Source organism: Asparagus officinalis, chromosome 5 (genome assembly GCF_001876935.1).
Source record: "Asparagus officinalis chromosome 5, Aspof.V1, whole genome shotgun sequence".
Classification (NCBI taxonomy): domain Eukaryota; kingdom Viridiplantae; phylum Streptophyta; class Magnoliopsida; order Asparagales; family Asparagaceae; genus Asparagus; species Asparagus officinalis.
The window spans coordinates 61902563-61912397 of NC_033798.1; the positions used below are offsets into that span (position 1 = coordinate 61902563).

General features: G+C 38.2%; 4 protein-coding genes across 4 annotated transcripts; 2 read left to right on the top strand and 2 right to left on the bottom strand.

The window, feature by feature from the left end:
- LOC109841909 lies at nt 519-1937 on the bottom strand. Its single transcript, XM_020410832.1, has 3 exons — nt 1292-1937; nt 1076-1194; nt 519-995 (listed from the first exon to the last, which is right to left on the bottom strand). Exons 1-3 carry the CDS (start codon nt 1935-1937, stop codon nt 558-560), a joined length of 1203 nt encoding a protein of 400 aa, XP_020266421.1. The 3' UTR covers nt 519-557.
- Nucleotides 1937-3055, bottom strand: LOC109841910. Its single transcript, XM_020410833.1, has one exon. The coding sequence runs from the start codon at nt 3053-3055 to the stop codon at nt 1937-1939; it is 1119 nt and encodes a 372-aa protein (XP_020266422.1).
- LOC109841911 (protein ALP1-like) lies at nt 6926-7591 on the top strand. The gene is made up of 2 exons (XM_020410834.1): nt 6926-7097; nt 7170-7591. The coding sequence occupies exons 1-2, from the start codon at nt 6926-6928 to the stop codon at nt 7589-7591; spliced, it is 594 nt and encodes a 197-aa protein (XP_020266423.1).
- On the top strand, nt 7703-9106 carry LOC109841912. Its single transcript, XM_020410835.1, has 3 exons — nt 7703-8086; nt 8181-8723; nt 9077-9106. The coding sequence occupies exons 1-3, from the start codon at nt 7703-7705 to the stop codon at nt 9104-9106; spliced, it is 957 nt and encodes a 318-aa protein (XP_020266424.1).

Here is a 9835-nt window from a genome sequence, read left to right on the forward strand (position 1 = left end):
GTGTTGACCTTTACTTGAGGTTTCCATGTTATTCGTAAATATCAGGCACAAGTAAGAGGTCATATAAAACACAATTAATAGCTTAGCGGCAATTGTGTACAAAAATAGCGTAAATAATTATCGTAAATGTTGTCACAGGTGGAGTACATCAATGGTAGCAATATATATTATAGTTAATATAATATACGCATGTAGGCACTACACAAAGTTTGTAATAACGTTACATGTTAAAGGATATATATAGATATAACAAGTAGCATACATAGGTCACTATATAGTACGTATAGTACATAGTGTATTATATTATATGCAGTCGGGTTGTCATTGATTTAGATACATAGGAGTTCAGTTTACATAGCTAGCACTATGTTATCTCACAGTAACATAAAGTCTACGTATGACTTGTCAAAATTGTGTACAGAAAGTCAAGGACAAGGCATATAATATCCAATAACTAGAAGTTTATGTCCCAAAATATCAGCAAAAAGATAGTCAAACAAGAATAGTCTAGATGTAATATAATGAATTAGCAATATGCATCTAATCTAGTGTCATCATCAAACATCATCATCATGAAGTTCCTCCTCTACTCCATCATCGCTATCCTCTCCAGAATCCATCTCCACACAATCCTCCTCTTCGTCTGAAACATCATCATCCGAGACAAGAGGCTCTTCTTCATCATCTATCACTGAAGTAGAAGCACTTGAAGGTCCTGCTAGCCTAGAACTCCTCCTATTCTCCGCAGCCTCAGCCGCTCCCGATATACCCTCTACCATCCTCCAAGTAAGACCTGAGCCAGGATGAACTTCTTCCTCATCATCGGAGCCTGCTCCTTCTAGGATCCATGCTCGTGCCTTACTACGATCAGTAGATAGTAGTAGGTTCTTGTTTTCTCCTCTCCTCTTCTTCTGGTTGAGCTTTGAGTTAAACTTCACATAGACCAGTTCCTCTAACCTCTTCGATTCCAATCTATTCCTCTTCTTCGTATGAATCTTCAAAAGTAAAGGACACAAATTAGAAAACACAACTAAGAAGAATTTCATATTTTTCATAAGTTTAGAAATTAGTTTACCCCCTCAAATGTGCTCCAATTCCTTTCACAACCAGAAGAGCTGCTTGTCAAGTTGAGAAGTTTCATAGCCATATTTTGCATGAAGGGACAATCACCACCATGCAAATACCACCAATTAGCTACAAAAAATAATATATTATTAGTTGATTCACTACCACAATGGCACAATAGATAACTTATAAGTCATATATGATTCAATTTCTAAAATTATTTTACCTGGGTTCAAGTCTGATTTCTCTCTAGCCTTCACCGCTCCAATCCTAGCAAATGAACCCTTTCCTTCTCTGTATCTCTCCAACTCTTGAGTATGAATTTCAACTTGTTGCTCTACATCAGGATAGAACAACTCCACCACATCTAGAAATCCATCTTTCGCCCTTTTGTAATTCTTCACTACATCATCCCTATAGAAATAGTAAGGGTTGAGGTAGTAAGAAGCCATATGCAAGGGAGAAAAGAGCCGATCCTTGGACTTCCCATCTATAATATCAATCACGGGCTTGAAATCCTTCTCCTTATTCTTAACTTGAATGATCTCCTTCTTCATATCTTCAAGCATCCCCACCACAAATCCCATTGAGGGTTTGTAGTCACTATCGACTACCCTCAATAATCGAAAAATAGGAGCATACACCTTCAAGATCTTGGCCACCGCTGTCCACCAACTATCACTCATAGCAATCGCCTCCACCTTAGCGCCTTTAGCAGTCTTTGCAAGCTTGCATCTCACCCATGCTTCATCGGAAAACATAAATCTCAACTTCTCTTTCTTCTCAAGAAGACTCCGCAGAGTCAAAAATGTAGTGGCGAAACGAGTAACTCCAGGTCTCACAATGTCCCTTTTGTCACAAATGCGACGCATCATAGACAATGTCTTGTGATGACTATAGATAAAGATGGTGAGGGTCCTCGCCTTCTCAATTGCTCCTTTACAGTGTGTGCTGCACAACTAGTCCAAAAAATCCTCGGCCTCCTCCTATATAAAAGCTCCTTCGCGGCCATATTTGCAGCTGCATTATCCGTGACAACCTGAATGACTTTATCAGCTCCAATCTGCTCAATGGCCGTATTAACCCACTCAAATATATATTGTCCTGTATGTGCTTCCTCTTTGGTTTCAATTGACTTATGAAAAGTTGTCCCCAATCTGCAGTGGATGCAAAGATTCATTACCGACCGCATCTTTCTGTCCGACCAAGCATCAGTCATAATGGAACATCCAGTCTTGCCCCACTCCTCCTCATGCGTCTTTAAGGAGACTTTTGTTCTCTCAACAGCTCTTCGCAATAAGGGCTCCCTCAACATGTACATGCTGGGAGGCCTGTAGCTCGGTCCATAGTCTCCAATAGCCATGCATGCCTTCGTAAAAGAATCCGTGGAGATGGCATGAAAGGGGATGGCATTTTCATATGCCCAAGTAGCCAACTGATCATGCACCCAATCTCTCTTCTCCTTCAGGAAAGAATCCTTCACTCCTGTCTGCTTCATTTTCCCTTTCAACCTTTTCGCTAGCTCTGGATCATTAGCGGTGTAAGCATCCATCGGCCCAACAGTAGGCTCTCTAGACCTCTTTGAAGATTCATCGCATGTGGAAGGAGAGATGATTTCATCTTCATCTCTTTCTTCATCACACGGCCTCGTCGTATGAAGTTCTTCTTCTAAGTCTATAGTGTGCCTCTCCTTAACTTGCTTCTTCTTCGAATTAGCATCAATGACTTCTTTCACCCTCTGCTTATCTTTTTCACTAATCTTCAAACATGGTTTGGTGTCCCCCCTCAACCCTGCAAGATGCTTCTTAAATCGATGGATTCCCGCATTCACCTTGTGCCCACATAGTTTGCATTGCACCATATTCAAATTTTTTGGGTCCGGACAAAATCCAAACTCCCAACCAATGTCTCCTGAGTTCCTTCTATCTTTCACGGGAGGTACGGGGATATTGGTGGAACCCGTAGACTCCTTCGTTGGAACACCCGACATTCTGAAATAAATGAACAAACAAATCATTCATATACATAAGATCAAATCATGATAAAGGGATAAACTAAAGTATTAATTATTAAATATACACTTAAACCAAATATTTTAAACATAATTCAACAAATTACACTTAAAACCGAATATTTCAAATGAGCTGGAATCGGCTACTACACCTACAAATTAAGAAGGAAAACTTTTAACAACATACTGAGTATAGAAATGCAGCAAATATGTATACACGCGTACAAATTAGTCATCAGCACTTCATCATATATAACATAATCAATACAAACAAATTAAACAATGGACGGAACATCATCCCAGTACCCTCCGTGAGGACCGTAAAACAAATGATCTAAAAACACCAAAACCATATTAATGTTAAACTTTAAACCAAAAAACTTTAAATAAAAGATCATCTCTGAAATAGTAAAATGATAAATAAAATAAGCAAATAACATATAATCCTTTACCTTGTTACAGGGATGAAGCAGACTCACAACCGCTTCGAGAATCCAGAGGCTTCGACGAGGAACAGATCGGAGGTTGAAGACGAGCTCGGAGGTTGAAGACGAAGCTCGGAGGTTGAAGACAAAGCTCCGACGAGTTCGAAGACGAGGTTGAAGCTCGGAGGTTGAAGACGAAGCTCCGAACTCCTGTCTGCGACGAGGTTGAAGACGAAGACGAGTTCGAGCTTGAAGATCGAAGACGAGGACCGAGGTTGAAGACGAAGACGAGTTCGATTCGAGCTTGAAGATCGAAGACGAGGACCGAGGTTGAAGACGAGTTCGAGCTTCGACGAGGTTGACGACGATTTTTGGAAATTTCTTGCGGCATCGGGTGAGTGAGAAATGGGAATTAGGGTTTTGGGTTTGGGATTTTGGTTATTGGGTTTGGGTTTTTGGGTTTGGGTATTGGGTATGGGCGTTTTTCTTTTTTTTTAAGTGGGGCGGGCCGCTTAAGCGGCCCGCTTAGCTTTGGGCGGCCGCCTAGGCGCTCGCAGCGCCCAAAGGTGTCGCTCAAGGCTGAATTCCATGTTAGAGGCACCGCCTCCGCCTAGTCGGCCGCCTAGGCGGCCGCCCAGGCCGTTTTTTAAAACACTGTATATAGGTATAACAAGTAGCATACATAGGTCACTATATAGTAAGTATAGTACATAGTGTATTATATTATATGCAGGCGGATTGTCATTGATTTAGGGTGTGTTTGGTAGGCTGCAACTAAGGGCTTTGCAACTAGAGTTGCATGCAACTGGGCCATTTTAGACAAATTGCAACTGTTTGGTTCACTGCAACTAACCCATTGCAGTTGCAACTAGAGTTGCAAAATGGGCCTCACTTACAGCATTTTAGTTGCAGCAAAATCGGCTGCAGTTCACACTTGCAAAACAAAAGCCTTTTAAGTTGCAACCGCAGTTGCAAACTTACCCATCCCCAACCTCAAACCTCCCGACTCTCTCAGTTCCCCTTTTCATTCTCTCTCTCACGAGCATCCACTTCTCAATCGAATCTCAACTATTTCACAGAGAATCATGTCAAAATCGTTCTCTATAGCAACTATTTCACAGAGAATCTCAACTATTCTCCCAGATCCCCAACCTAGGGTTTCCTGTGCTCGCGTTTTAGACCGGAGATCGAAGATTTCTGTTGGAGAAGACCTGGCCTCTACAAGATTCGTTCTCTATAGCTAGGGAATCATTATGGTTTGGCTGGATTTGAAGTAGATCTCTATAAATTTGAGGGGAAAACTTGGGTCTAAGCATCAATCCTCAAAATCAAGGGTCTGAGCATCTTCTCAAATTTTCAGGTATTGTTTCTTCATCAAGATTAGCTCTGCAATTTCTATACTTCTTTTTTGTTTTTTCTTGATTTCAATTTTTTCTTGCTTTCATCCTATTTCTCTGATTTATGGGTGAGTTGGGTATGAATATGCAAGAAATTGGGGATTTCTCTGATTTGTTGCCAAGTTTGGTTTGAAGATGTAAAAATTGGGGATTTGAGCTTTTTAATGGCAGATTCATATGTAGTTAGTTAGCTTTACTGTTTTGGGGGAGGCTGAGAACGATCATGCAATTGATTTTCTTGTTACCTCATCGCATATCTGAAGAACTATTTTTCCCTTAATTTTGATATGCAGCTAAGAAAAAGAAGAAGATTTTGGTTGTGATCATAGTGATAATTGTTTTAGCAGTGTTCATTTCACTTGGATGCATCTACCTTGTTTTCAAGAAGAGAGTTACAGGTAAAATCATTAGAATTATTGGGACAACTGTGCTCGAATTCTTTTGTGTTCATTGATGTCTCATGATTTCCTTGACATCATTCATTAAATTGCGAAAGGGCCAGAGGATCACGGTTACTGATCAAGGTTTTTCCAGTGGTGCATTTGAAGCTAGAGACGAGGAGAAAAATATAAAGAGCCAACACTGTCATCTGCTTAGTTTCGATTCAATTGTTGGTGCCACTGGAAAATTCTCTCATTCAAATTTACTTGGTGAAGGTGGATTTGGTCCAGTTTACAAGGTTAGTCTACCTCCTTTATCACTGTATTTTTCATGATGAATTTAAGCTTGGATATGAAGAAAAATGATGCATATTGTTAAACATGTGAATAAGTTCAATATCAGAGCCGGAGATGAAACAGGTTTTGGTGACATGTGTGAATGAGCTCCACCATGTTGGCTTTATATCATAGATTTTGTGATCCGTTGACATCACCACAGCTATTTTTCAAATGGACAAAATTCTCTGATTTGTTTTTTTAATGCCAAATTTTCTTCATATGAAGTTGTTAGTTTCTTCATATGAAGTAGTTATTAGTTTCTTCATCAATGTTAGAGTTGAGCTTTTTAATGCCAAATTTTTCTGCGTTTTTTTTTTTTTTTTGGTTTTTTTGAAGCCGTGGCCGCATGATCTGTTATTCATGTTATTATGTTTTTTTTTTTTTTTTGGTTTTTTTGAAGCCGTGGCCGCATGATCTGTTATTCATGTTATTATAGGAGGCTTTTTAATGCCAAAGTAGTTAGTTAGCTTGGATCATGTATTATTTTATCCTGAGCCAAAGCAAAGTTAAAGGAGCTTTAACTTTGATATGAATCTGCCAGTTTTTGATATGAATCTGCCATTTTTTGATGTCAAAGTAGTTTCAGCAGCATAATGTTGTTCCTTGTCAATGTAAATTTTAATCCATGCCATTTTTGGTATTTATTTATTTATTTTCTTCTTATAGATGGAAAGGAATTTAAATTTGGCACTTGATCCTGAAGATGATGAAATAGCCGCATATATTGTAGTATCATGTGCATTCTCTGTTATGTTATGGATGGGAGCTGAAGAGCAAATATTAGACGAAATGGTTCCTAGAGTAATTAGGGACTCTCATAGGGAAACTTATTTGCATAGAATACTTGATGATTCAGATGTAAACTGCGTAAACATGCTCAAATTGACAAAGCAACATTTTATAAATTTGTGTGACACATTGCGAACTAGGGGGTTACTTAAAGACACCATTCATGTAACTGTGGAGGAACAAGTTGCCATGTTTTTACATACTATAGGACACAATGTTCGTAATCGAGTGATCGGTCACAATTTTATAAGATCGGGTGAAACCGTTAGTAGATACTTCAAGGAAACTTTACATGCCATTGGAGAATTGCGTGGTGAATACATCAAGGGACCAAGTAGCACAACACATATGAGAATATCAACAAGCTCTAGATTTTGGCCCTATTTTAAGGTACACTTAGTTTTTTACAATTTAATTTATTACTCAAGCATGAATTGTGATACTAAAAAATACAAGTGTTCCTAGGATTGTGTAGGTGCATTAGATGGAACACATGTGCAAGCTCGGGTACCCTCAAATATGGTAGGAGCCTTTCGCGGTAGGAAACCATATCCTACTCAGAACGTTCTTGGTGCCATTGATTTTGATTTGAAGTTTACTTATGTACTTGCCGGTTGGGAAGGCTCTGCTCATGATGCACTAGTATTAAAAGATGCTATTGAAAGACCAAATGGCTTGAAGATACCTCAAGGTGAAATAAAAATGTGCAAACTTGGTTTCTAATTTAATAACAGACTTGACTAAATTTAATATTCAATTTTAGGAAAATATTATCTTGTAGACGCTGGTTACTCAACAAAGGCGGGATTTATCGCACCATATCGCGGAGTTCGATACCATCTTCGTGAGTATAGTGAACGTTCACCCACAGACTACAAGGAACTATTCAATCTAAGACATTCATCATTGCGTACTTCTATAGAGAGAGCTTTTGGTTCCTTAAAAGGACGTTTTAAAATTCTAGCATCAAGACCTTTTTTCCCTTTCCGCACCCAAGTCGATCTTGTACTTTGTTGTTGTATTCTACATAATTTTGTTATCACAAATGGTGGAGATGAGTTGATTCTTTCTGAAGAAGAATGGGTTAATCAAAACCTTTCTCAAGTGGGACGGTCAGTGAGAGAGCAAAGAGATGAGACAAGAGAGTGGTTGCAAAAGCGTGAGCTAATAGCCGAAGAAATGTAGGCTAATAGAAGGGTGTAATGATATGTAATCTTTAAAAAAAATATTTTTTTATGTCTTTTACTATGTTATTTGTTGAATGTTATATAATCTGTATTTTTTCACAAGTAGGAAATGGATGATACCGTAGAAACATCTGAACAAAGTGGAGAATCAAGTCGGCGGAAGAGGGTGAAACAAGTTGCTCCCAAAGGGATTCCAAACGTTCGTTGGAAACCTCAATGGTCAAAGTCATTAATGTTATTTTTAATAGAACAAGTACGTGGTGGATACAAAGTTGACAAGGGATTCAAAGCTCCCGTTTATATTGCTGCAGCAAAGCATATCAATGAAGAATTTGGAATCAACATTTCAGATAATAACGCTTACAATCATTGGAGGACCCTAAAAACAAGGTGGGTTAGAATTCAAAGGCTAAAGGAGTTGAGTGGAGTTGGATGGGATGAAGAAAACAAAGTCATCCAAATGGGTGAAGAGGAATATTCTACATATATCGAGGTAATGTATTCACTTGACTTATCTGTTTCTACATATATCGAGGTTCTGTCTTCAAACTATGACTGTTATATTGTTTTATTGTTATATTGTATAGGCAAATCCAAAGGACGAACCGTTCATTAATAAACCTATCCAGTTCTATGAAGAAATGAGTTTGATATGCGGCAACGATCACGCAACGGGGAAGTACACCGTTGATACTCACCAGCCTATTGGATTAGAAGACATTGAGGAAGTAATGGAGGATGGCACTGAAACTAATGACATGATGGAAGATATGGATATGATTGGCCGTATTGATTCCACCTCTTCTAGGGGTACTTCAATACAATCTTCAACTCGTGGTCCTAGTGGATCAATATCTCAAGGATCTAAAGTTAAGAACAAAATCAAGAGTGGAAAAAAAATAAAAGATTTACAACTTGAGATGATGTCGAAAATGGCCACGGGGGTTTGTGGAGTTTCAGAGGTTATGTTGATGAAACACCAAGCTGAAAATGAAAGAGCAAGAAAGATAATTGAAGAGTTGGGAAAGCTTCAAAGCTTTAAGCAACAAGACCTAGACAAGGCATGTGACTTTTTAATGGAGCATTCTTCCATCGCTGCAGGTTTTCTTATGAGATCTCATGAGCAAAAGGTAATCTGGATCAATAACTTTTTAGAGAGAATGGAGTAAGTACGCTCTAATCCTTCATGCTTGAAAATGGGGTAAGTATTGAGAACTTCAAAAAACTTTGGATGATTGTAATAATTTAGATATTTAGACTATGCTTTTTTATTTTGGATGACTGTAATAACTTAATTACTACCTTCTATTAGTTATGACTTTCTTATGAAGTTCAAAAATATTGTATGCTTTTTTACTTATTTACAACTGGAACGGAGATGGTGGCATGTTTAAGCCTTCCTCGAAGAGCACTTGAGGTAATTAATTGTGTTGCATCAATTATATTATTTTTTTATTTATCTTGACAATTGTTTTTTTTTCAGGTAGAAAAGGCTATATTTGTAGTTTTCTGAGCAGCACGAGCATAGAAGCTCTCTTGCTTTGGGGATTTTCAAGCAGCTGGTTAGATCTGTGTATGGGATTATTTTACTGAGAGCATTGCTTCCTTCATTGGTGTATTTCCATATATCTTGATGGTCTGTAATTACTATTGGTTTTTGGTTTTGTTGACATATGGAGGTGCTGTTCATTTGAGATCAATTTGTGTTCCCTTGAGTTTCAATATAACAATGTATGGAGGTGCTGTTTTTATTTTGGATCAATTTATGTTCCCTTGTATTTCCATATATCTCCTGTTAAAAGTTAAGAATAAAATATTTGTTTACTTATCTCAATTTATGTTCCCTTGTATTTCCATATATCTCCTTGACATTAGTTGATGGTCTGTAATTACAGCTTGAGAAAAATATTATTGCAAGTGAAAACAGACTGCATTTGCAAGTTGCAAATAGAACCAAACAGCTGTAACTATGGTTGCAAGTGCAAGTTGCAAGATTTTAAAGATGTACCAAACAGCTGCAACTCCAGTTGCAAGCAAAAGTAGTTGCAACTACCTCAGTTGCATGCAACTGGGAGTTGCAATGCAATTGCACTTGCAAGCAACCAAACACACCCTTAGATACATAGGAGTTCAGTTTACATCTATGTTATCTCACAGTAACATAAAGTCTACGTTTGACTTGTCAAAATTGTGTACAGAAAGTCAAGGTTGTTGTGTGCATCACATATTGTTGTAATAGTCG

What these genes read in the sequence shown, in the direction of transcription:
- LOC109841910 (XM_020410833.1), bottom strand. Translation starts at nt 3,055, where the DNA reads ATGTCGGGTGTTCCAACGAAGGAGTCTACGGGTTCCACCAATATCCCC.
- LOC109841911 (XM_020410834.1), top strand. Translation starts at nt 6,926, where the DNA reads ATGGTAGGAGCCTTTCGCGGTAGGAAACCATATCCTACTCAGAACGTT. An exon ending in TGGCTTGAAGATACCTCAAG is followed by an intron (nt 7,098 to 7,169) that starts GTGAAATAAAAA and finishes ATTCAATTTTAG; the next exon opens with GAAAATATTATCTTGTAGAC.
- LOC109841909 (XM_020410832.1), bottom strand. Translation starts at nt 1,937, where the DNA reads ATGCGTCGCATTTGTGACAAAAGGGACATTGTGAGACCTGGAGTTACT. An exon ending in GAAATCAGACTTGAACCCAG is followed by an intron (nt 1,195 to 1,291) that starts GTAAAATAATTT and finishes TATTTTTTGTAG; the next exon opens with CTAATTGGTGGTATTTGCAT. An exon ending in ATTGGAGCACATTTGAGGGG is followed by an intron (nt 996 to 1,075) that starts GTAAACTAATTT and finishes TTACTTTTGAAG; the next exon opens with ATTCATACGAAGAAGAGGAA.
- LOC109841912 (XM_020410835.1), top strand. Translation starts at nt 7,703, where the DNA reads ATGGATGATACCGTAGAAACATCTGAACAAAGTGGAGAATCAAGTCGG. An exon ending in AATATTCTACATATATCGAG is followed by an intron (nt 8,087 to 8,180) that starts GTAATGTATTCA and finishes TATATTGTATAG; the next exon opens with GCAAATCCAAAGGACGAACC. An exon ending in TGAGATCTCATGAGCAAAAG is followed by an intron (nt 8,724 to 9,076) that starts GTAATCTGGATC and finishes TTTTTTTTTCAG; the next exon opens with GTAGAAAAGGCTATATTTGT.